Source organism: Mobula hypostoma, chromosome 12, assembly GCF_963921235.1.
Source record: "Mobula hypostoma chromosome 12, sMobHyp1.1, whole genome shotgun sequence".
In the NCBI taxonomy this organism is placed as follows: Eukaryota; Metazoa; Chordata; class Chondrichthyes; order Myliobatiformes; family Myliobatidae; genus Mobula; species Mobula hypostoma.
In genome coordinates, this window is record NC_086108.1 from 44,538,934 (window position 1) to 44,566,410 (window position 27,477).

The 27,477-nt window shown below is 38.0% G+C and overlaps 2 protein-coding genes across 5 annotated transcripts in view; one reads left to right on the forward strand and one right to left on the reverse strand.

The window, feature by feature from the left end:
• ssbp3a (single stranded DNA binding protein 3a) overlaps window positions 1-9,637 on the forward strand; it is a 183,546-nt gene extending 173,909 nt beyond the window's left edge. For 2 of the 4 annotated variants that reach the window (XM_063063945.1, XM_063063947.1), the window contains 2 exons: window positions 7,479-7,580; window positions 8,660-9,637. In XM_063063945.1, the coding sequence (XP_062920015.1) occupies window positions 7,479-7,580; window positions 8,660-8,761 (204 nt within the window). In that variant the 3' untranslated portion in view covers window positions 8,762-9,637. Of the gene's footprint in view, window positions 1-7,478; window positions 7,581-8,605 lie in introns of all 4 variants that reach the window. The other 2 variants (XM_063063946.1, XM_063063949.1) reach the window with 1 other exon arrangement.
• Window positions 9,638-9,784: 147 nt separating this feature from the next.
• mrpl37 (mitochondrial ribosomal protein L37) overlaps window positions 9,785-27,477 on the reverse strand; it is a 31,477-nt gene continuing 13,784 nt past the window's right edge. The window contains exons 3-7 of the mRNA XM_063063950.1: window positions 25,023-25,138; window positions 20,864-21,049; window positions 20,228-20,382; window positions 17,439-17,642; window positions 9,785-17,129 (exon numbers count right to left, since the gene is read on the reverse strand). Coding sequence (XP_062920020.1) covers window positions 17,052-17,129; window positions 17,439-17,642; window positions 20,228-20,382; window positions 20,864-21,049; window positions 25,023-25,138 — 739 coding nt within the window. The 3' untranslated portion in view covers window positions 9,785-17,051. The remainder of the gene's footprint in view (window positions 17,130-17,438; window positions 17,643-20,227; window positions 20,383-20,863; window positions 21,050-25,022; window positions 25,139-27,477) is intronic.

The window sequence follows — 27,477 nt, forward strand, 5'->3', positions numbered from 1 at the left end:
ATAGTAAAGTTCACTGGAAGTTGCTAGATTAAGATCTTTGATCAAAACCAAAAGGTCATTGGAGTGGAAGAGTCTTTGGGGATCTGTAATGTTGGGAATTCTATACTGAACAGGACTAACTGTTGTGGGAAAGATCCACATGTTGGAATGTAGACCTTGGCTGCACACGTTCAGTTCCCTACTAGTGTTTAATATCAGTGCATTGAACTGGTTTGGAAGAGCTACTACATTTATTTTCTTAATATGGATCATGCATATGAATTGAGAATCTCCAGAGGAGATGCATTAATCATCCCAACATGCACTTGCATTCAGATCTTGCAGACACCTGTCTGTGTAAACGTGCAGATAAAGTCTCTGGCACCGAGATGGGACCCTCAACTCAGAAGGGAAGGAGGGAAAAGAGGAGAGCAGTAGTGATAGGGGTTTCGATAGTTAAGGGGACAGATAAGAGGTCCTGTAGAAAAGATCGAGAACCCCAGGTGGTCTGTTGCCTCCCTGGTGCCAAGGTCAGCGATATCTCGGATTGAGTATCCTCAAGAGGGAGGGTGAGCAGCCGGATGTCGTGGTCCATGTAGAGACTAATGACGTGGGTAGGAAGGATGAGGAGGTCTTGAAAGGTGAGTTGAGGGAGTTAGTCACCAAGTTAAAGGACAGGACCGCCAGGATAGCAGTCTCAGGATTGCTACCAGTGCCACGTGCAGGCGGGTTTAGAAATAGTAAGATAGCGCAGATCAACGCGTGGCTGAAGACATGGTGCAGGAGGGAAGGCTTCAGATTTATAGATAATTGGGCAGTTTTCCAGGGGTGGGACCTGTTCCGGCAGGACGGTTTACATCTGAACTGGAGGGGGACAAATATTCTTGCAGGTAGGTTTGCTAGAGAAGCTCCAGTGGATTTAAACTAGATACAAGCAGGGAAGGGAACCAGAGTGTAGGAACAGATGTAGGGGAGAAGGAAGAAAAAGGAGATAGTAAAGTTGTTTGCACCGTTAGTGATAATCAGAGAGTAAGAGGTGGAAAATTTCTTAAATGCATTTATTTTAATGCTAGGAGCATTATAAGAAAGATGGATGAGCTTAAAGCATGGACTGATACCTGGAAGTATGATGTGGTAGCTATTAGTGAAACATTGCTACAGGAGTGTGATTGGCAAGTAAATATTCCTGGATTTAATTGCTTCAGGTGTGATAGAATCGGAGGGACAAGAGGGGGAGTGTTGCATTGCTTATCGGAGAAAATATTACAGCGGTGCTCTGGCAGAATAGATTAGAGGGCTCGTCGAGGGAGGCTATTTGGGTGGAATTGAGGAATAGGATAGGTGTAGTAACTGTTATGGGGGTGTATTATAGACCACCAAATGGGGAGCGAGATTTGGAAGAGCAAATTTGTAAGGAGGTAGCAGATATTCGTAGTAAGCTCAAGGTTGTGATTGTGGGAGATTTTAATTTTCCACACATAGACTGGGAAGCCATACTGTAAAAGGGCTGGATGGTTTGGAGTTTGTAAAATGTGTGCAGGATAGATTTTTGCAGCAATACATAGAGGTACCAATGAGAGAAGGGGCAGTGTTGGATCTCCTGTTGGGGAATGAGATAGGTCAGGTGACGGAGGTTTGTGTTGGGGAGCACTTTGGGTCCAGTGATCACAATGCTATTAGTTTCCATATAATTATGGAGAAGGATAGATCTGGACCCAGGGTTGAGATTTTTGATTGGAGAACGGCTAACTTTGAGGAGATGCGAAAGGATTTAGAAGGAGTGGATTGGGACAATTTGTTTTATGGGAAGGATGTAATAGAGAAATGGAGGTCATTTAAGGTGAAATTTTGAGGGTACAGAATCTTTATGTTCCTGTTAGGTTGAAAGGAAAGGTTAAAAGTTTGAGAGAGCCATGGTTTTCAAGGGATATTGGAAACTTGGTTCAGAAAAAGAGAGATATCTACAATAAATATAGGCAGCATGGAGTAAATGAGGTGCTCGAGGAATATAAAGAATGTAAAAAGATCTTAAGAAAGAAATTAGAAAGCTAAAAGATAGGAGGTTGCTTTGGCAAGTAAGGTGAAAATAAATCCCAAGGGTTTCTACCGTTATGTTAATAGCAAAAGGATGGTGAGGGATAAAATTGGTCCCTTAGAGAATCAGAGTGGACAGCTATGTGTGGAGCCAAAAGAGATGGGGGAGATGCTGAACAACTTCTTTTCTTCGGTATTCACCAAGGAGAAGGATATTGAATTGTGTAAGGTAAGGAAAACAGGTAGGGAAGTTATGGAAACTATGATTAAAGAAGAGGAAGTACTGGAGCTTTTAAGGAATATAAAAGTGGATAAGTCTCCGGGTCCTGTCCAGGATATTCCCTAGGACCTTGAGGGAAGTTAGTGTGGAAATAGCAGGGGCTCTGACAGAAATATTTCAAATGTCATTAGAAACGGGGATGGTGCCGGAGGATTGGCGTATTGCTCATGTTGTTCTATTGTTTCAAAAGGGTTCTAAGAGAAAACCTAGCAATTATTGGCCTGTGAGTTTGATGTCAGTGGTGGGTAAATTGATTGAAAGTATTCTTAGAGATGGTATATATAATTATCTGGATAGACAGGGTCTGATTAGGAACAGTCAACATGGATTTGTGCATGGAAGGTCATGTTTGACAAATCTTATTGAATTTTTTTGAAGAGGTTACTAGGAAAGTTGACGAGGGTAAAGTGGTGGATGTTGTCTATATGGACTTCAGTAAGGCCTTTGACAAGGTTCCACATGGAAGGTTAGTTAGGAAGGTTTAATTGTTAGGTATTAATATTGAGTAGTAAAATGGATTCGGCAGTGGCTGGATGGGAGACGGCAGAGAGTGGTGGTGGATAACTGTTTGTCAGATTGGATGCCTCAGGAATCTGTACTGGGTCCAATGTTGTTTGTCATATACATTAATAATCTGGATGATGGGGTGGTAAATTGGATTAGTAAGTATGCAGATGATACTAAGATAGGTGGAGTTGTGGATAATGAAGTAGGGGTTCAAAGCTTGCAGAGAGATTTAGGCCAGTTAGAAGAGTGGGCTGAAAGATGGCAGATGGAGTTTAATGCTGATAAATGTGAGGTGCTACATTTTGGTGGGACTAATCAAAATAGGACATACATGGTAAATGGTAGGGCATTGAAGAATGCAGTAGAACAGAGAGATCTAGGGATAATGGTGCGTAGTTCCCTGAAGGTGGAATCTCATGTGGATAGGGTGGTGAAGAAAGCTTTTGGTACGCTGGCCTTTGTAAATCAGAGCATTGAGTATAGGAGTTGGGATGTAATGTTGAAATGGTACAAGGCATTGGTGAGGCTAAATTTGGAGTATTGTGTACAGTTCTGGTCACCGAATTATAGGAAAGATGTCAATAAAATTGAGAGAGTACAGAGAAGATTTACTAGAATGTTACCTGGGTTTCATCATCTAAGTTATAGAGAAAGGTTGAACAAGTTGGGTCTTTATTCTTTGGAACATAGAAGGTTGAGGGGGACTTGATAGAGGTATTTAAAGTTATGAGGGGGATAGATAGAGTTAACATGGATAGGCTTTTTCCATTAAGAGTGGGGGAGATTCAAACAAGAGGACATGAGTTGAGTGTTAAAGGGCAGAAGTTTAGGGTTAACATGAGGGGGAACTTCTTTACTCAGAGAGTGGTAGCTGTGTGGAACGAGCTTCCAGCAGAAGTGGTTGAGGCAGGATCGATGTTGTTGTTTAAAGTTAAATTGGACAGCTATATGGACGGGAAAGGAATGGAGGGTTATGGGCTGAGTGCAGGTCGGTGGGACTAGGTGAGAGTGAGAGTTCGGCATGGACTAGAAGGGCCGAGATGGCCTGTTTCCGTGCTGTGATGGTTATATGGTTATAAGTCAAATCCCTTAAGGACTGTTTTGATTGACTTTCAGTTCCCCTGACCACATACTGAGCTAGTGACTAATACTTCCCTTATGTGCGATCTGAGTTGGAGCAAACCGAGTGCATAGTGTCTGCATAACATTACACGGCAAAGGAAGGATGTCAGGATTGTGCGTGGAAAGGTGATCAAATATCAAATTAAAAAGCTGAGAGGGAAAAGTGGGAAGAATAAAATGTAGATAAATAACTGATGCTAAAGAGATGTGAATGTGATATTATACAATACTCAAAAGGAAGAGAAATTGGAGAAGCTGGTGTACCAGAGGAAGTCCTAGTGGTCAAGACTGTTAAAATGGTGGATAACATGGTGGCAGGGCTCTCAGGTATTGGAAGAAAAACTGCATTTCACAAAAGCCCTGGTGTGTGAGTCCACATCATCTGTAAGAGAGTTTGAAGTCTTAGACCATAAGACATAGGGGCAGAATTAGGGTATTCAGCCCATCGAGTCTGCTCCACCATTCCATCTTGGCTGATTATTGATTTGGCCTCCACAGCTGTCCGTGGCAATGAATTCAACAGGTTCAACAGCCCTCTAGCTAAAGAAGTTGATTCTTGTCTCTGTTCTAAATAGACGTCCCTCTATTCTGAGGCTGTGCTAGACTCTCGCACTATAGGAAACATCCTCTCCACATCCACTCTGTCTAGACCTTTCAGTATTTGATAAGTTTCAATGAGATTTCCTCCTTCATTCTTCTAAACCTCTACGAGTATAGGTCCAGAGCTATCAAATGCTCCTCACACTGTAAGTTAACCTTTTCATTCCCGGGATCTTTCTTGTGCACCTTCTACAATGCTAGGATATCCTTTCTTAAATAAGGAGCCCAAAACTGCTCACAATACTCTTGTGTTCTGACCAATGCCTTACAAAGCCTCAGCATCGCACCCTTACTTTTAAAATCCAGTACTCTTGAAACGAAAGCTGACAATCCATTTGCCTTTCTTGCCACCAACTCAATCTGCAAGTTAACCTTTACGGAATCCTTTACTAGGACTCCCAAGTCCATTTGCAACTTAATTTTTTGAATTTCTCCCTATTTAAAGAGTAGTCTACACCTTTATTCCTTCTACCAATGTGCAAGACCATACAATTCTCTATACTATGTTCCATTTGCCACTTCTTTGCCCATTCTCCCAACCTGTCCAAGTCCTTCTGCAGACTCCCTGCTTCCTTAACACTATCTGCCCCATCACGTCAACAAACATGGCCACACAAATCCATCAATTCCCAAGTGGTCCCAATACTGAACCCTGTGGGACACCACTGACACCAGCAGCCAACCAGAATAGGCCTCCTTTATTCCGACTCTTTGCCTCCTGACAGCCAGCCAATCTTCTATCTTTCCTGTAATACCACGGGCTCTTATCTTGCTAAGCAGCCTCGTGTGTGGCACCTTGTCAAAGGCCTTCTGAAAATCCAAGTAAACAACATTCACTGACTCTCCTTTGTCTATCCTGCCTGTTATTTCCTCAGAAGAATTCTAACAGATTTGTCAGGCAAGTTTTCTTCTTAAGGAAACCATGCTGACTTTGGCCTGTTTCATCATGCGACTGCAAGTAACATAAAAACTCATCCTTAATAATGGACTCCAACATCTTCTCAACCACTGAAGTCAGGCTAACTAGCCTATAATTTCCTTTCTTCTGCCTCCCTCTCTTCTTGAAGAATGGAGTGACATCTGCAATTTTCCAGTCCTCTGGAACCATTCCAGAAATTAGTGATTCTTGAAAGATAATTACTAATGCCTCCACAATCTCTTCTGCTACCCCTTGCGGAACTCTTATGAAGTCCATCCGGTCCAGGTGACTTAACTACCTTCAGACCTTACAGCTTCCCACGCACCTTCTCTTTAGTAATAGCAACTACACTCACTTCTGCCCCTGACACTCTTGATTTCTGACAGTGTCTTCCACAGTGAAGACTGACACAATATATTTATTGAGTTTGTCTGCCATTTCCTTGTCCCCCATTACTACTGCTCCAGTGGTTCAATATCCACACTAGCCTCACTTTTTAACTCTAAATATTTGGGGGGGGGGGGAACTTTTGGTATCTTTCATATTATTGACTAGCTTACCTTCATATTTCATCTTTTCTCTATATTTTTAGTTGCCTTGTTAGTTTTTAAAATTTCCCAATTCTTTCCATTAATTTTTGCTGTATTGTATGCCCTCTCCTTTCCTTTAATTCTGTCCTTTGACTTCTCTTATCAGCCACAGTTGCACCATCTTCCCTTTAGAGTACATCATCATTGGGATGTAACATCCTGTGCCTTCCGAACAGCCCCCAGAAACTCCAGCCATTGCTTTTCTGCTGTCATTGCTGTTAGTATCCTCCTTCCAATCAACTTTGGCCAGCTCCTCTGTCATGTCTCTAATTCCCTTTACTCCACTGTAATATTGATACATTTGACTTTATCTTCCCCATCTCAAACTACAGGATGAATTTTATCATATTATGATTACTGCCTCCCAAGAGTTCTTTTACCTTAAGCTCCCTAATCAAATCTAGTTCATCACACAACACCCAATCCAAAATTGCCTTTCTCCTAGTGGGCTCAACCACAAGCTCCTCTAAAAAGGTATCTCAATACCCTCTCTTGGGATCCAGCACCAACCAGTTTTTCCCAATCTACCTGCATTTTGAAATCCTCTAGGACAATTGTAACATTGCCTTTATTAGATGCCTTTTCTGTTTCCAATTGAAATTCTGGCAATAACATTGATTAAAAATACCCCATGGAAAATGCATAGTAGTTCCTTAGATTGCTTTAGAGCTTTCTTTGTAAACAATCAGATTTTTGTTTCACTTTTCTGATAATTCAATTCTCCATGTCTTCTGGATCTCAAGATTCTTTAATTTTTTTCCCATAATTCCATCCCTTTTTACACATTCAGTTCTGTCAGTGCAGTACCTGCTGACTTCTCATTAGCTTCTGGGCTTGCCTTCTGCATTTGTTTTTTCCCATTGAACTGCTCATCTGAACCATCTTTATGTGATATTAACCTTACAGATGATCCCCGAGCAGTTCCAAAACTTTTCTCTCCTCCATATCCGATTTAGTGTCAGCAGGGATTTGTGCTTTTGACTTCAGGGTCAGCACTGTTGCAGGATGTCATGCAAGCTAAGATCCCACCTTGTGGATTAAGAACCTCTGCTGTGACAGAAGCTTGAGTGCCTTATTATTGGCTTCTATTTTCAATGACTTATGATTTTAAACTACGACTTCTCTCCAGAATGTTGTGCTGTTTTGCAATGTCCTTCATGGCTGATAGAACACATGACGAGATTAAAACCTGATTGTGAGGCACCCTATTGAAGGCAACATGACAACCAACCTCATGAAGGCATAAATTTAGAATGAAGAGTTCTGAATTTTAAGACTGCCATTTAATAGCTGTGTGCCTGCAGAAAAAGAATCTCAGGGTTGTATGTGGCGACATGTATCAACTCTGATAATAAATTTTACTTTGAAATTTGAATTGATGTTCATTTGCTTTGTCTATGGGAGAGAAACACTTGTGTTTTTATAGTGAAATTATTGTTCTTTCTAGAACTCTCCCAACAACATGAGCAGCATTACCAATCCTCCAGGCACTCCGAGAGATGACGGTGAATTAGGAGGCAATTTTCTTCACTCCTTTCAAAATGATAATGTGAGTATGTGAGATCATCAGAGTTAAGTACATGTTAGCACAAATAACCATAGCAGATTTTACTTAGTGAGCTAATGTCATTCATGTTTTTATTTCTGGTGTGGTTCCTGAGATTTTTAAACTGCAATAATATTTAAGTTTGATTATAACAAGAATGAGTTTACACAAAGCGGTTTATATTAAAGCTTATAAAAGGGCAAAACCATTCTTGATGACTTGACTGATAATCTCCTTCCAGATGAAAAATCTCAGAACATTCGAGTTAAAAAGGGAGAAAAGGGTCAAAGTGGTGGCTCTTAGGGCAAGAATAGGATTACTTTGCTCTTGTGCGTCATACCCACTGAATATATTAAACAAGTTTGCTTTGACAAATCATTAGTCACTTTGCTTTTAAATGAAATTATAGATTTTTCCCATGAATTATATATTTTAACTTATGTTTTTTGAATACACCAACAAATTTTCAATACGGGGTCAACCATGATTTAAAAGAACTCCAGCTTTCTTCAGTAGGCTGTTGCATAACTGAGCAGTGGAAAGGTTACTTACTGTGTGGTTTGATGAAGCAAATGGTTGTGAATTAATTAGCTATAAGTGGAAATAAGCGAAGCATCAAAAAGCATTGAATTAGGAGTGGAAAACTTATGATTTAAGATGGTTTTTATTTTGTAAGCTAAAAATCATGCCAGTTGAGTGATAACTGTGTTGTGGACGTGGGTCAGATTGGAGGGAGAGAAAGAAAGAGTGGGAGGAAGCTGATGACAGGTGATGTTATTCTCATGTCCTGGTTTAGAGTTCCCACACTCATTGGCAATAATCCATAACTCAGTTGTGCAGTTTTTTTCTCAAATGATAAAACAATGTTCTTTTAATGAATTACTCCCTCCACATTAGTGGAGATTAAATTGCAATGTAATATTGAGGTCAGTTTCAGCAAACTGTTTACAGTTTGCCATGTTTAGTAGAACCCAGATGCTACAAGATGTATGGTTCCAACCCATGTAATCCTTGTCACTTTCTTTCAGTATTCCCCCAGCATGACGATGAGCGTGTGATTTTTCCCCTTCCCCCTTCTCCAGGACCAGAATGATGAGACAGCTGCCCTTTGGAAGATTAAAGAACGTATGCAAGAAGCAGTTCAACGTGTTGACGAGGAACTGGGGGCAAAACCCCAATTTTGAGTTTCACGCAATAAAAAGGCTGAACTTCTTTAATTCCATAAACATGAAGGACAAAAACAAAAGATTCAAGACATAAAACCCTTCTCCTGGAAGGACTGTACGTTACACATCTCATCTTTTTGAAGCAAAGAAAAAAAATTTAAACGCCTCTAGCACCCGAACAGACCTCTTCCGCTTCATCCTCTGAACCCATGTATCTTTGTGCTGAACTGAATAAGGCGCTAGTCTAGGTATAAGATCCGATGTTGTCCATATTGTAGCCATTTTAACTGGGACATTTACACAATGTGGTTTACTTTCGAAGGCCCTTTCTAGGTGGCACAGATTTTTTTCTTGCTTCTGTGAGCCTTCCCCTCCAGGTGCAAGGTGTTAATCAGTGGCTTGTTCCATACCTGTGTAGCTGAACGATGATATGCCAAGTGGGTTCCAGTTTCAGAGGAGCATATATTTTTTTTCCTAACTCCCTCCTTTCTCCAACCATCCACACACCCACTTTCCCCCTCTCCCTCCCACACACATACACATGCGCTTCCCAGTACCCACACGTATGTGCACACCTCGAATCTGGATTGCTTCATTCCTCTGTTACTTTATTGACCCAGAGGAAACCTCTGTGCGTGAGACAACTACAGACTTGATTGAACTAGATGAAAATAAAACAGTTGTAGTGGCACTACAATCGTGCTGGGATCTCTGTACAATTACACACTACCTGCAGATGGTCTTTTGTTTAACCCCAATTCTATACAATGTGTATCAAGTTATGTAAAATATTATCTTGCCTGGACAACCCTTGTGCTGATTCTTGATAACATTGTAGCTGTTCTGTGTTTCTTACCCTGTAGTCTGGTTATAAAAAAGAAAAAAATTCTACAATGTAGTTTTGTGTTCAATATTTGTTGCTAATGTTTTATTGAGGGATGTTTTTACTGCACCCCTTTACAGAGTTTTCAGGAACGTCAACTGTGTTTATTGTGCTGACTGCAGGTTATGGGATGTTAACATACTTTGTTTTTGTTTGGGGGGGAGAGGGGTGGTAGGGGATGGGGGAAATAGCAGGATCTTTCTAAATGAATTGCCTTTTTAGATGTGTTTCAAATCAATCTAACTGTGTTTAGCTGTAGAGTTGCTGACCGAGTATGTAAATCTCCTATTTGCAGTCAGATCGGAACATACTGATGAAATTTTGGTGTTTTATTGTAGATTTCAGTCTCCAGGAAATCGTGCATTTTAAACTGAGACAAAGACAAGTCTGGCAAATGTAATTTTACAAATTCGCTAAATTATTGTCTTCATTGGGATGGTTTTGAATGAAACGGTTCTTTTCTCCAACGCTGTAATAAATATAAACATAAAACTTAATTTTGATTCTTTTCTGTTAACTTGCTATTCAGAGTTGTTGGAAGAAATACTGATATTTCCTGTTCCTCAACTTAAAAGAGTTAAAGTACAAGATACAATTTAAATAATTCCCATTCTGTATTGTACAGAATAATGAAGTGCAGTAGTTGTGGTAAAACTAGGCATTTGTTTGAAAAGGATCAAGCTGCTTGTGAAAGGTGGAGAGGTTCTATGTCACACCAGGAAACTCTTAAAGTATTACATGACTGGTGCATAGGAAATTGAATATGAAAACAGCAAGCTATGGAAATTGTGGACTAAGCTGTCAAATGTCACTCTTGAGTGCACAATGCACTTAACTGTGTAGCACTCATCTGAATCCAGGGAAGGATGATGCCAGCATTCTTGCCATCTTGGTTATGCTCAAAATTAGATTGGGAAGCCTTAGGTCAATTTGGAAGATGGTAGACTTAGAGTACACATTGTCCAAATCAAAAACATTATGAAAACTCTCATTTTGTACGGTAGGGAATGTTCAATTAAATGGCTAGAACAAATCTAATTCCTACTTAATGTAGAACTAAGATGTTTGAGGCACCTGTTGAAGGCAAAATGCCTCTTAAAAGACCTCTACTAACCTGAGGTAGGATCAATGATGGAAGCCTAAAATAGCAAAGTATCACATTTCTATCTTGAGCATTAACTGCAGTGTAAAATTTATCCTTAAATACTGAGGCATGGACCAACCCACCCCAGTGTTTTTCAATCGACTAGGAAATGAAGCTGCAATTGAATGGACTAGGAAATGAAATCAGAAATTAAATTATAGAACTTTAAAAAAGGAAATGGAAATGATAGTAAAATTGTGTGAAATGCAGATTTTTGTGTAGGGATTTGTCCTACACAACAATACACTAATATTTCACCAGTGACATCTCCTATTATCCATTTTCCTTGCAACCCTGTTTTTCTTTCCTAATCTAATTTTCTAATGAGATTATGACTTCTGCTTATGTGTAATTTTGAAAATCTGAAAGAAAATACAAATGGAATTTTCCAAAACGAATAGGGGTGGTGGAAGGGAATGAGTAATGAGTGAAGTTGATAAACTTGTCTATGTATTTTGCCTGTGCATATTCTCCTGCAAGTAGCAGAGGACAACCACTTTGCTGAATATATTTAAAATATGAAGAAATTATGGAACAAGAACTGAGAAACTGTAACAAAATAGTAATTTAGAAAACTAAAAACCATATAGATAAAAATGTTTTAACAAAAACACAAAAATGGGAGATGGATAAAGAGGAAAATTAGCCTACCCACACAAAATTAAAAAGGGAAGTTGGAAAGAAATACACAAAAAATTAAGAAACTAAAAAAAAGGAACAAGGAACTTAACAAATAGTGACCTTATTATGATGAAGAAATTAACCAAGTGAGTTGCTGACAAATGCTACCAAAAATTCACTAGAATTGTTTATTTATTTTAAAAAACATGTTTGAGCTGATAGATATGTCACTTTACAGTGTGTCTCCCAGCCTTGCTATTTCCATCAGCTCTCCCACAGGTAATTTTTAAGGAAGTCAGGAAAGATGTTTCTAGCTCTTGACATTTAAAACTATGATGAGGCTTTTTAAGAATGTTTTGTCCTAATATGATATAATCAGTGGTTGCTTCTGACCTGAGTATGTTGTTTTATCTTTGAACTATTAAAGTGTCATTACAAAATTAAATAATTCTGTTTTTTGAAGATTGCCAATATTGTATATTGTATAGAAATTATTTAATTTCTTATAACTGGTGCTGTAATTTTGCATTTGCAAAGCTAAATAGTTTTGTATCTATTGCCAAACATTGAGAAATATAACCAGGTGACAACAAAATGATCTGGGATGCTTTGAAGTCTTAAGATATTTCAAGTGTTTTCAAGCTTAAAAAGCAGTACATAAAATGTATGCATCATTGAGACACTGATTCTTTGTTGCATTTATTCCTTGAGTTACTTCCTTGCATCCTGGTACTTATTGGCAATGATCATTAGATTTATTGTATTTGGCTTTCTCATAAGTTTGACAGTTGCATCTCAGTATGTATTTTTCAAAGATACTTAAACTTCTCTGTTCTCTTAATAACTACAGTCTTGTGTTCCTGCAAGAGTTTCTTAAAATCTTATAAAATCTTTGTTATTTCAAGTATCAAGAGCAAGTCCAAGTGAATTGTGAGAGGAGGTGTAATTGAGTGTTATTCTAGGAACAATTGAGGGAAGCCACCAAAAAGAATAACATTAATTTGTTACATAATTAAATGCATTACTTCCATTGGTAAGGAATTGAGAATCAGATGAAAAGTTTGCTCAAATTGATGTAAAATGTAAACCAGGCTATTTATTCCATGCTGTCTCATGTGCTCCACATGAATTTCCTCATACTATGTTAATTTATTTTCAACATTGCTTGAATTCTTGAAGTGTTATTATTCAACTGGAGCAAAAAAGAAACACTTAAATTAGAATGATTTTAGGTTTGTAGAATCCATTTGTTAAAGGAAATCTCTTGAATAGAAACCAAAGAATGTGTGAATGCCATGTGGGGGAAAAGAGATTGTGTACAGATGTTTACAGGTATAACTGAGGATGTGTACCAAATGATGGGTTTATTTTGCCTTCACGTTTTAAATGTTTGCTGTTAAGATGCTTAAACAAAAGTTAATTGTCTCCAAATTGGGAGTTGAATTTTTTTAAACAATTAGATTGAAAGTAAATTGCATTAAAAAAAACCTCAGAATAGCTATTTTCAGTTTTAAATCTGTCATTACGATCACTTAAATATTTGTCAATGTGAACAAAATGCAGTGCAAATTAGTGATATTTATAAGCTTTATCCATCTATTTCTAATCCCAACATCTTTCAAATGTCATTATGTAAAGTTGCAGTATACTGATGACTGACATATTTTGCATTTTGTATGTATTTATACTGCAGTTGCTGTGTAATTAATTGGTCTTAGGTGGAGTGAGACAAAATCTTTATATAATAACTAGGAGAGTTTTTTTAAAAAGTAAATTGGATTTGACAGTGTACCTGAGAGTTTGTTCAAAATAATTCAGTCCACATTTATTTCAACGTTTTAATATTATATTGAAGTGAATTTGCTTCTGTAAATCTGCATTCTGTGAAAAAGACATGCTATGATTTTTACCCTGTATTAGAAACATGAGTTAGGTCGCCAACATTTTCTCACCAATCTGAAGAATATTATTTTACATCCAGTGGCAAGTTAGTGAATTGCCAGGTTAAGTACAGTACAGGTACTGCAGGGAAATAAAACACTTACACTTGTTCAGTTCCAACAGGAAAGCAAATAAGTCAATTAGCATCTTGAAAGAGAAATTTAGGTGGCAAATTGCTCTCAAATTTCTCCTTTCTAGTCCATTTATAATACATTTTGTTTTATTCCTGCAATTGAATTTTCAACTAATCATTAAAATTTCTATTTACCACTGTTCTTTGCTATTGCTTCAGTATCTTAATGTTGGCTTATTGTATTTTGAAACAGGTTCATGTTCATTTTATTTTAACAGCTTCCATTTTCTTCCAGAATATGGTGACTTACTATATTGTTGCTTGTATCATGAACACATAGGTATTCTGATTTTGAACTTTAAGTGAATATTGTTGTACAAGATCCACAAAGACTTTGATGCATTTAATGCCAACCCCTCTCCAATCAAAGTATCAGCATTTGACATGGCTAGCATGACAGCTAACAGCTTTTTTGTAAAATATAAGTTCCAACTCTGGGTTCTACAAACAAGCTGTTTCCTCCTGACTCTCAACTCATCAGCCTTAGTCACATTGATTTTTATTGTTTAACATTTTGAGTTTCCATCTTTACAAAACTATATTATTTCTGTCTAAACCTTTTAATCAGAGCTTCAATCTTATTGTCAGCTTGACTATGGACATGCTTACTAATATTTGTGGCTCTCCCTTCACTGAAGAATGACAATACCAAGATTGTTTTCTAAATCTGTGCACACTTTAAACTAAACTTTGGAGATTTGAATCTCACTTTCATTTTTGTAAGTTCTCATGGTACCTTATTTGTACCCTTGCCAAGAATCATCAAAATTGAGTGATTTCTAACCTCCAAGTTAAATACTTCGTGTTAAATACAACATTACCCCCATTCTCTTTATACTTTATATTGTCATTTTCCTTCCCATGTGTTTAAATTCTGTCCTACTGCTAAAATTGTTAGCAGGAAGCATTGGCTCATACTTTATTTTCAAGGCCAAAACTTGCATTACTAACCAAGCTTTTGTGTTGATTTTTTTTCTGTATATTTGTGCATGTTTTTTCAATAATCGAACATTTAACTGAGGATTAACAATAAACATTAAGTACTCCTTGATGACTCTGTTTCTCATATTTGTCCCTTACATTCATAAATCAGTTGGTACCAGTGCAAAGATGCCTTTACAGTTGTGATGAAGTAGACAAATCTGATGCACGCAAGGCAGCTTCTGCTCTTCAGAAATTTTCTTTAAAGTAAACAACCTTTCTTTAAAGAACATTTAATGCATGAGAAGCAGACAGACCCACAAGAGGTTGGATAAGACTGTCCAACCTTCACTCTTCTATAAATAATTGGACTGAGATGGTGCCTCCTGTAAATATTTTTTTTTCCCGATTCTGATGCAAAATACCTTGCTCGTGAGCTTGGGTCAATGTACAACCTATTGTTTTTGATTCCTTGCTGGCTGAATGGATTAATGTGGTTTTAAATCAGCTTGATTGGGGATGACCCAAGATTTCTGTCCAGTCTTCTGATTGAGTTGATCTCAGATAGGGCAGCAATGGTATCATTGCTGTTAATTGAGTTTTCCTTTTGTAAGAGAACTGCCTAAATTTTGACAATTACATCAATGATTGCTGTGCTGCTCGTAAATTCCCATTAATGCCAAATATAATTGAATATTAAATGGAAATTGGTAATGGAGGGTGGTAAAATTGCATCACTAAAAATATTATAGTCATATTTAAAGAGCAAGGACTAGGCAGGCAAAAGTAATTGTGCAAAGCCCTCTGAATCTACACTTGTGTCCGCTGAGAAAAGTGCTAAGACCTCGCAGGAAAAGCAGTATTTCTGAAAGTATCATTATCTGAACAAAATTAATTTTACTATGTTAGCAATGCAAAGGCAGCATTTGGATCTGGAGAAATTCAACAGGTTAAGCAGCAGCTGTGGGAAGAAAGAAATTGTTGAAATTTTAAGTCAATACTCTACATTAAGGCCTGTAGCATGTTTGGTTATTTAATAGCTACAAAATCTTAAAAACCAATGCAGACCTCTCCGTTACTGGTGTTAAGGCAGATTAAGAAATACAGTTAAGGGGGAGGTGAGGCTGGGTTTCCCATTTCTTATCACCCATTGTTTGTTAATTTGCAAAAATGGGGTTTCTGAATTTAGTGCCTTTTATGAGCAAGATCATATCAGACTTTGGATTTGAATTATTTGTTCTAATTGCCAAGTTTTTTCTGTGATGTTTCCAAAGAAACTTCAGACACTTAAACTGAGTTGGGTTAATTCAGAATGTGGGAAAGAGACTGATATATTTCTAAACAGAGCTCTGATCAGAAAACTTGCAGCTAGCCAATTTTATAAAACATCTGAATTTCAGACTATCTGATTTTGGATCCGTTGTGGATTAACTGATCCCTTTTTTTGTGTTAACTCTTTGCACTGGTGTTTCTTTCTCCAGTTACAGTAGTCCTTGCCCTCAACAGCATCTTATTAGATGATCCACTCTTCCCTAGCTGTTATTGTCCCCAACAGGATTTGCTGCTTTAAAATAAGCAAGTTGAATTTTTAAAGATGTAGTTAGGATGAAGGTACAATCTTGCTGTACAAGAAAAGACCACTCCTGCTCCAGTTAATTTAGTAACCATCTCCAGCTTCTGAGCATTCTTGAAATAATCCAGAGCAGCTTTCATCATCTACCTAGTTTTTTGTCCATTATCAAAGGTGTATCCTCTGATTATCGATCCCTTAAATTTAAATGTATTATTACAAATTATGAAGGATTTTTTAAATCTATATGGCCTTAAGCTCTGCTTTAAAATTAATTGTCCCATATTCTTGATTTTCTACCAAAGACTAAAACCACTCATTTGCACCCTCATGAAAAATGTGCTCATGCTAAATTCAAAAAGTCAACCTTAAGTATAAGAAAAATACCCTATTACAGAAACTGCAGGTGTACAGTAGATGTTTTTTTCCTAATGTCATTGCATGTCATTATTTCTTAAAATTGTTTCAATTTACAGCTTTCCATCAAATGTTAGAAATTTTGAAAAGCTGCAGAACAGCATTATAGCTAAATGGAACTGATAGATCCTGATAAACTGGCCACTATCTACATTCTGCTACCCTAGCAATGGCCCATATACTGCACATGAAAAAATTAGAATTCTCATGGGAAATATTTACATAATTTTCAATAGAATTTTGGACTTTCATCATGTTTGGATGAACAACAGCCTACAGGGCTGGAGTGAAGTCCAACCTAAATAAAACTGTAGTCCTCACTAACCAGAATTTAAAATATTAGAATGACTTTCCTGTATTGTAAGGAAAGAAATACATTAAACTGTGCATTATTTCAAAGTGTCAAGTTTAAACTAGCCATTGAAACATGAGCATTTTAAACATTTAATAAAAATAAAAATGGCATTATTCACAATTAATTATCTTAATTCTTTTCAACATGATACTCTTAATTCCATTTGAAACTTTTGGCAATACTGATTTTCATATACATCCACATTCAAAGTACTTTCATTTATGGTCAGTATTTCTTCCAGTTTCCACTAAAGAATCTTTTGTTTCCAAGACACATCATATGAATATGAACAGTTCTTCATATAAATAAATTTATTTATAATTCTATACAGCCCCATGCAAGTATAATGCAAGAAACTTGCTGAATGTCTCTGGACAATATCCAGCCAGCCCAGCAGGAACCTAGGAAGAAGAAACCAAATTCTGAATATGGATCTGTTGTTTAATTTACATTTAAAAACATACTTTGTATACTGCCACTGTTTCCAAATAAACTAATTAAGTGTGGGACTCATCTTAAAAATTTAGACAACTTGTGCCAATCATGAAGAAAGCTTGCTTTGGTCCCTAGTCAGTTTAAAACTGATCAAGTTGCTGTTAAATTGCACATTTAAGTTCATCAAGATGCAGGACTGAAAATCACTGCTGCAAAACTGCCATTACTGTTACACCACTTTGAAGTTTTTTTGCCATGGTTCTAATTGTACTTACCTGGACCATTTTCTTTTTCAATATTGGGAGGCACTTGGCATAGTCATACAGGAGCTGGTCTTGATCCAACCAAATGAGATTTTTTATCCCATCATTTGATTGTAGTTTTGTGGTATTTAATTGGAAAATTAGAAACTGGAACAGCCTTCCATTCGTGGCAATGCATTGTACTGTGATGGGATTGTCTAACACCTTTGGTTCTTCCTATGAGAATGAAAATAAATAGCTATTATTCTATCCCAAATTGTAGCTTAAAATGGGGAGAAGATTCTAGAACATTTAATTACATAGAACAGTACTGCACAGGAACAGGCACTTCATCCCACAAAGTTGTGCTGAAATAATTACATTTAGTAATCAAATACCCAACTAATCTAATCCCTTCAATCTACACAATGACCACACCTTTCCCTGTTCACTTGCCTATCTAAGAAACTCTTGAATGCCTCCTTTGTATTTGCCTAGTCCAGACATCCATTCTGTTTTTAAAAACTTGGCTAATGCATTTCCTATGAGCCTACCACCTCTCACCTTAAAAATGTGCTCTTTGGTATTAGACATTTCAAATCTGGAGGGAAAAAAAAGATGCAGGGCGTCTATCCACAAACGAGAAAATCTGCAGATCCTGGAAATCGAAGCAACATGCACAAAATGCTGGACGAACTCAGCAGGCCAGACAGCATCTATGGAAAAGAGTAGCATTGACATTTCAGGCCAAGACCCTTCATCAGGACTGGAGAAAAAGGATCCCCACCCCCCCCCCCCCAAAAGTCCTGATGAAGGATCTCGGCCCAAAACATTGACTCTACTCTTTTCCATAGATACTACCTGGCTTGCTCAGTTCCTCCAGCATTTTGTGTGGGTGTCTATCTATGCCCCTTATGCCCCTCAATCTCATAAATCCTCTGTCAAATCTCCCCTCAGCCTCTACTGCTCACAGAAAGCAACCACACATTTATCGAATCTCTCCTCAGCACATGCTGTCTAATCCAGGCAGCATTCTTGAAATCTTTTTTGCCCCTCTTCATAACCTCAACATCCTGAATGCAATACTCCACATGACCTAACTAGAGTTTTATAAAGCTGCAATGTAACATTCTAACTCTTCAACTAATAAAAGTCAAGTATGCTATATCCTTTCTTTATCACCTGAACAACCTCTGTAGCCACTTTCAAGGAACTGTGGCCTTCCTGGCTACCTTGTAACTCCTAGAGCCCTGTCTGATCACTAATGCTTAGAAAGCAAGTATGCTTCTTCCTCTCCACTAGATGTTCCACATCTCGTCAACTGTGGTTCCTTCACCCTACCATCTTTTCCCTGCCACAATGGGACAATCTATCTAGAACCCCATGCAACCTCTATTTCTGTTGTGCATTTCCCTGAGCACATTTGTTACTGAGTTACTGCTAATGGCATCATAATTCTCCCTCCCCAGTTAAATACTTCTCCATACTGTCCGCTCCTACACCTATCCAAAGCTTATTGTAAAGGTCAGGGAGTTGTGGTCACTGTCTCTGAAACACCTATTTCAGAGACAGTGTTCTATATTACGCAGGGAAACAGTCTTGGATGCACCAATCCATCCTGGACTTTTGCACTCTGGGCATTGCAGTTGATGCTGGGAAAACTGAAATCTGCAACTAGCACTACTCTTACTCTCACAGCAATGTGTAATTTTATCAAGTTCCCACTGACTATTGAGGTATCTAAAATATAGTCCTACCAAGGTGACCTTCCCCTTATTTCTAAGTTCTACCAAAACAGCCTTGTTAGATGATCCCTCTCAGAATACTATCTAGATACTGCTGTATTGTCCTCCCTTATCAAAAAAGCATCAGTCCCTACACTCTCACCTGGTGTTTCCTCATGCCTATAGCATTGGTAGCCCAGAACATTGGTTTATTATTGTCACATATACTAAGGTACAATGGAAAAACTTGTCTTGCAAAACAGCCACACAGATCAATTCATTGTAATAGTGCATTCAGGTAGTACAAGGAAAAACAATGAGTGCAGAATAAAATGTTACACTGTTGTGCAGGTAGATAGTAAGGTAGAAGATCACAACAAGACAGATCATGAAGTCAAGAGTACATCTTACTGGGAACCATTCAAAAGTCTTATAATCGTACAATAAAAGTTGTCCTGTGCTTCTCTCAGCCACATTTCTGTTGTGACCATAATAGGCCCTAGAGGCAATCCATACCCTCAGTTCATTTGTCTTACCTGTTAAAACTACATACATTGAAATGGATGCAATTTAAAATAGTGGTCTTATCTGCCTTTTTACTGTAAACAGTGCTATCCTGACTGCTGGGCTTACACTCTCTAATTGCTACACGTTCTCATCTCCTCACTGACCTTCTCCCTCCAGTCCCACACTCCTGCCAATCTAGTTGAAACGCTGCTTAGTAGCAAGAGCACATTTCCCCCCCCTCCCCTCCCCCAGGCTCAAGTAAAATCCATACATCTTGTATAGGTCACCTCTACACTGAAGAGATCCTTATGCTCTAATATCTGAACCCCTGCCCCCTGCACCAGCTCTTTAGCCATGCATCGATCTGGCTTATTTTTCTAGTGGTAGTTAAGACTCCTTACGTTTAATCTACAGTACCTCTATAAATCCACATCTTCCTCTCATCATCTGATTTTCCCAGTGCCCTTTTAGCCCAATGGCATTTGGATTTAACTCAGTGGTTTGTGTTGTATGACAAATCAGGGACTAAGCAGAAATGGAATTCCCACAATGCCATGTTGTAATAATAGTATTAGAGAGATAGACACTTACCCCATACAAAATCTTGGCCCTTACAAGGGCATTGGCAAAAGTGAACATAATCATCTTGGCCCTCAATGGCTCTGGTTTGAACAGTGTTGCATTAACAGAGGGATCCGTAATATACAGGGTATGTGCATGAGGAAAAGGGTATCCATCCTGGAAACCTATGAGAAAGCAAGCAGGAGCACAAGCACTGTTTTCTGATACATTATTCAAACAAAGATTCTGCCAAGTTATTTGTCACAATTTACTTCCAACAAGTCCATGGTGACTTTCTCAAATCAATCCATTCTTGTCTCAGTACTTGAACCCCACTCCTTTAGCCATGTACTCATCTGGCTTATCTTTCTAGTGGTAGTTAAGACTCCTGAACTGCAAACTGGATTTACTCCTACACTGTTTTTGAACAAGAATATACCATACATAACATCAGCCCTCATCTCACTTTCTGTGCAACATTTTAAAATCTCCAACTTTTACCATTTCTGAAATATTAATTGTTTCTCTCCCTACATGTTCACCTGACCTGTGGAAGTCTGTTTTATTTCCAGTAGTGTACTGTCACTGGCAAATTATGGTTAAGAAACAGTCTCACCAGTAACACTGTAGTATCTGTACTAAAGAGTTTATTGAAAAAAAACTCACCTGTGTCATTATATACTTTATAGACGTGTGTTTGCTGCAGATCAATATTAGGTGAAATAGGATAGAATGTTGGAAGGGGGTGGTTTTCTGTGCTTAATATCTCTTTTTCTCCTGCTACGGCTGGTAAAGGTTGCTTACTACTCAAGAGCATTCCATTCAAACCACAAATCCGATATAGGTCAGATTCTGCAAAGAGAATAAAATATTCAACAATCAATGAACTTAAAAAATGACAACAATCTTGATCAAGTTCATGGCTTGATATTATTCTCTTCCTCATGTCCTTCTGCGACTGCTGTACTATTTGACTGCAAGTACATTTACTTCCAGGAGCAGACCAGGTTAACACAAATATTGAAAATCTTTACAAAAATTAAACCCTGAATGAAAAATATACATAGCATCTCACCTGTCGTTCAGCAACTTTTGAAATTTCAAGAGTTGCAGAATGGCAGGAGTCTCTTATTTATTCATCCATATTTGTACAGTGATCAATCAATTAATAGATCACAGATGCAAGTTCAAACCTATACTTTACTGGAAAAGAAGATTCAACTCCACATTTGTTATTTGAACTACCAGAAAACTATATTTAACTTTTAGATACAATAAACATACTTCAATTCTATTTGCAACTCCTGAGCAAATGAAGTACACCATGCTTACCCTACACAATATTCAGGTACAAGCTAGTAAGTGCCAGATGTCACCACTTCAACTATTTCCAGTAAGAGAGAGTATTTAATCATCTACCCTTAATATTCAATAGCATTACCATTGCTGAAGCTGCCACCATAATCAGCATTTTGGATACCACTAACCAGAAGCTCATTTAGACCAACCACTTAAATATTTTGTCTACAAGAGCACATTATTGGCTCCTAGAATGAGCTAATTCATCAAAGATTCCCCACCAAGTGAAGAGTGCTCTTCATTTGTTTTGACAAGTGCAACTCCGACAATATTCAAGAAATTTGACATCACCCAGAATGGAGTAGCTTGCTTGATTGTTTCATTACCTTAAATACTCCTTTGCTCTGCCAGTGGCTGCAGTGCATACCATTTATAAATCATACTGCCATTATTCACCAAGGCTGTTCTAACTCACCCCCTTATTCCACAAACTCTACCACCAAGGACCAGGACATCTTTCATGTGGGAACACAGAGGATCCCCTCTAACTGTACACTATCATTAGACCTAAATTCTTAAGCTGCATCTCCAAGAGCAACTAAAAGTACCTTCATCAGAAAAACTGCAACAGTTCACAAGGGCTGGGTAATACGTGCAGGCCTTAATAATAGGACCCAGAACCCCAAAAAATCAAAGTAATAGTGAATTAGTTATCATTGGCTGGCTGCTTCTATTACCCTCTTGCATATTATCTGAAACTACTAGCACAAAATATTTGCCAACTCCCCACCCCCCAAATCAAGTACTTATGTGCAATGCACTGAATAAATTTAAAGCACGAAACAAATTTTCTTACTTGCCACAGGGATCAGTGCTGGGTCCATTGTTATTTGTCATCTATATCAATGATCTGGATGATAATGTGGTAAATTGGATCAGCAAGTTTGCTGATGATACAAAGATTGGAGATGTAGTAGACAGTGAGGAAGTTTTTCAGAGCCTGCAGAGGGATTTGGACCAGCTGGAATAATGGGCTGAAAAATGGCAGATGGAGTTTAATACTGACAAGTATGAGGCATTGCACTTTGGAAGGACAAACCAATGTAGAACATACAGGGTTAATGGTAAGGCACTGAGGAGTGCAGTGAAACAGAGGGATCTGGAAATACAGATACAAAATTCCCTAAAAGTGTCGTCACAGGTAGATAGGGTCGTAAAGACAGCTTTTGGTACATTGGCCTTCATTAATCGAAGTATTGAGTATAAGAGCTGGAATGTTATGATGAGGTTGTATAAGGCATTGGTGAGGCCAAATCTGGAGTATTGTGTTCAGTTTTGGTCACCAAATTACAGGAAGGATATAAATAAGGTTGAAAGAGTGCAGAGAAGGTTTACAAGGATGTTGCCGGGACTTGAGAAACTCAGTTACAGAGAAAGGTTGAATAGGTTAGGACTTTATTCCCTAAAGCGTAGAAGAATGAGGGGAGATTTGATAGAGGTATATAAAATTATGATGGGTATAGATAGAGTGACTGCAAGCAGGCTTTTTCCACTGAGGCAAGGGGAGAAAAAAAACCAGAGGACATGGGTTAAGGGTGAGGGGGAAAAAGTTTAAAGGGAACATTAGGGGGGGCTTCTTCACACAGAGAGTGGTGGGAGTATGGAATAAGCTGCCAGACGAGGTGGTAAATGCGGGTTCTTTTTTAACATTTAAGAATAAATTGGACAGATACATGGATGGGAGGTGTATGGAGGGATACGGTCCGTGTGCAGGTCAGTGGGACTAGGCAGAAAATGGTTCGGCACAGCCAAGAAGAGCCAAAGGGCCTGTTTCTGTGCTGTAGTTTCTATGGTTCAGTAGTTTTACTGCAAAGTAAAAAAGTACACCGAGCATAAAAACTTCAAAACATTAATTTTAAGAAAATCAATTTGTTATAATTTTCTTGCAGTTACTGCCATTGCTTGGAGTAATTGAATTGAAGTATACAAGAGTATTTGTGGAACAGGTCTTGGATTGAGGGGTTGGCTACATAAACAATACGAGATGCAATTTCTGCTGTAGGGTTTGAATTTTCTACCCGAAAGCATCATGGTGGCTAAATCAGGAAGTGTAGTCAAGACCGCAATACAAGACCCGGCTATTCAGCCCACTAAGTCTGCTCCACCATCCCATCATGGCTGATTATTTATCCCTCGCAACTCCATTTTCCTGCCTTCATATCTAAAATATAGTTTAGGAATGCAGGGATAGGAGAGTCAAGGATTGAGAACAAATTTCAGACCAGCCATGAAAGATATTCAAAGGACTATATGACCTTCTCTTTGCTCACGTTCATTATGTTGTTGTGTACTTAACCACTGGCAAAGCTACAGTTAGAAAATTATTTGCCATCTTGAGATCAGACTTTAGAAGTGATAAGACTTTGAAGGAGGTGTGAAAGGATCTGTACCAGAATAAGACCATGGATCATTTTGGCAATGATGAGATGATTGAAGATAATCGCACTTACAGCAAAGTAGGCTGCAGTGTGATGGTTTTAAATTAAACAGGAGGGGATTAAAAACTCTTCAGGCAATAAATTGATAACCAGACGTCTCAAGTTTTAAATAGTGGGCAATAGAATCAGAGGGCAAACAGGAAGAATTTGTTTCACTCAAAAGGGTAGTTAAAATCAGGAGTACACCATCAGAAGGTGTTTGACTCAAATCTCTTCAAACATTAAAAAGATTATATGTACTAAAACTCCAATATTCTATTTAGAAATATTAATGTTTTGGCATCTGGCTTACCAAGTGATCTTTGCCGCACACCCTTCTGACTCATTAGGGGCACGGTTCCTATCATCCCTTGATACCTGCTGGGGCTCTGGATCCTGTCCTCCTGAATCACCAGGGCCTCAATTCCTGCCCTCCCTACAAACTTAGTTCTTTGGAAATTTATCATACTTTGTAACATCTACAAAATGTGAATTGAAAGTGTGTTGAGTGGGAATAGCATCCAATAGTCTAGAAAAACTGCTATTCTAGCTCCAAAGACCATAAGACATGGGAGTAGAATTAAGCCAGTCGAGTCTGCTCCACCATTTCATCATGGTTGATATATTTCCCTCACAACCCAATTCTCCTGCCTTCTCCCCATAACCTTTCACACCCTGACTATTCAAGAATCTTATCAACCTCTGCCTTAAATGCATCCAAGCTCTGGACAGGCTGAATTATGGGAGTAAAACTTAGACACATAGAGGAACAACTTTTCAAGATTATAAGTAAAATACTGATGTGTTGGATTAAGTTAGATAAGTTTTACAAAAGCAGAGGCCAGGCACAAATTATTCTCAATCTGTGCACTTGAGTTTCCATATTTATGTATTTTCAGTTTCTATGATATGAACGGACAAAAACGATTTTAAGAAGATGCAGAAGAACATGGCATTTGTAGTTCGTGAGAATGCTACTTAGAAAAAGATTGCTCTTTCCCTTCCTCTTCCAGCGATTACAACTTAAATAGAAATTCCTGCTGACTAACCTCTCTCCCATGTTACTGATATACGGTAATTTTCAGCCAACATCCTTTTTCCAAGTGTGGGAAATTGAGGCTGCTGGATCCTGCACAAGTGTAGGAGGTTCTGCATCAGTACAGGGCTAAAAAAGGAAATAACACAAGAAGAGTCAAGAAGAATGTTACTTCTCATTCATGCCATTTTGCCACACACCATCACTTCCAGGATGCAAGTCAAAAGTATGAAACTTAACTGGTTCAATAATGTTTGCTTTTTAAGAAAGTAAACCTGTCAATCCTATCTGGCCTATTCTATGTGTAACCAATACGTTAGTGGAATTGTGAAGGCTGGCAATCCCAACATTCCCAATTCTATCAACATGAAAATTTTACATATTATGTACATCACATGCTAATTTGGGGCCAAATTGATCTAGTCCCAACTAGGTTGCATGGTAGCAAGGTTATTTCACTTGGTTTTCAAACTCTTTCAAATAGTTTAATTCGAAAAGGTTATGGATTGAAGTCCAGTACAACACAGGAAATGGAGTGCCTTCTTTTTAATGATGCATTCAGCCAATATACATCTTCCCTCAGGGATACCATATCCATTTCAAAAACAGACAACAAGTAAGTTCTAGTTTCTGGATAATGATAATCGTTCAAACAGCATCACCAGTGATGAATTGTTGGTCATTATCTCAGCACCAGTTGAAAAAGCTTGTTTTATGCAAGTTGGCTGTCTTACTCCCTACATTATCACAATTAACAGCACACCTTGAAATATTCTGTAATATATCCCCGTTCTATTGGTACAGACTGATCTTATACTAGACCTACAGTACTTTGTTACAGTTGTCATCTTAATTTGTGTAGGAAACTACATTACACCCATGGCAGCCAATTTATGGCAGGAAGAGCAGCAGAAGGAACAATCAAAGTAAAACAGATGCAAGGGCTGTAGAACCAGAAAAGTAACATGAGCAAGAATGAGCTAGAGGAAAATTAAGGCAACACACATCAAAGTTGCTGGTGAACGCAGTAGGCCAGATTTCCTCATGTTAGAGTAAAATTAAGGCACTATTCTTCAGGGAGTGACAGAATGGGAAAAAGTGATTCGAGCTAGAGAGTTGGTTAGACCATAAGAAAATAAGACATTGATAGGAGCAAAATTATTGAATCTGCTCTGCCATTCCATCATGGCGGACTTATTATCCCTCTCAACCTCATTCTCCTGCCTTCTCCCCAAAACCTTTGACACCCTTACTAATCAAGAAACTATCAACCACTGCTTTAAGTACATCCAAGTTCTTGGATCCAAAGCCGCCTGTGACATAGAATTTCAGAGATTCAACACCCTCTGGCCAAAGAAATCCCTCCTCCTCTCTGTTCTAGATAGATATCCTTATATTCTGAGGCCCTCTGGTCCTAGACTCCCCACTAGAGGAAGTATGTTCTCCATATCTACTCTATCTAGGCCTTTTGATATTCAATAGGTTTCAATCAGATTCTTCCCCCCCCCCCCACTCGTTCTTCTAAACACTAGCGAGTACAAGTCCACAGCCATCAAATACTCCTCACATATTAACCCTTCTATTCCTAGGATAATTCTCATGAACTTCAGGTTTTTGGTTGAGAGTAATTATTGTACTTTGTAGTTTAAGGTTTTCATATTTAATTTCCTATAAATAACAAAGGGCAAATGTTCAAGAGAAATCAAAATACTGGCAACGAGGTACGTGATTATCTCCAGATCATAGTGGAAGCTAAAAGACACCTGAGAAATTTAGAGATTACATATAAAATTGCCATTAGAAACATTTGTCCAGTGTTGATATAAAAGTTATCAAAAAATCTTGATAAAGTAAAATGATGCTTGTTGACAAAAAAGCACACACATTTTGAAAATAGAATGAAAGAAAGAGAATTAAGACATTCATTTACATGTTGCATATTTTTTTTTAAACATAAGAAACCATTCCAAAATACTTAGCAGTCAGACAAAATCAGACACTAAGCCAAAGGAGGAGATATCAGAATTAGTACCTAAAAGCTTTGACAAAAAGACGTTAGTAAAAAAGAGCCTCAAAGGATATGGCTGATTGCTAGATATAATTTTTAGTCACCCTGTATAATGCATTAATGGGCCTTCCAATATTTTCAACTCATGGTACTTAAATCTATAAAAAGTATAACAGCTTTCTACAAAACCATAATTAGATACACTGATAACACAAAAATGACTATCAATTCACTGCTACAACTTCTTAATTGCCATTGAGTTGGAAACTACAGAATTAATTTTGACAGAAAACCATGAAATATAAATACAAAAGATTTAACCCAGAGCTGTTTTAAATAATCACTAAGTTTATGAAAAATGACCTATTTATTTGTGTGAAGTTTGGCTACCCTTGGTTGGTTATAGAGTGGCCCCAGCATTTTGTACATTCAAAGAGTTCCTTTGTCAACAACAAAGGCT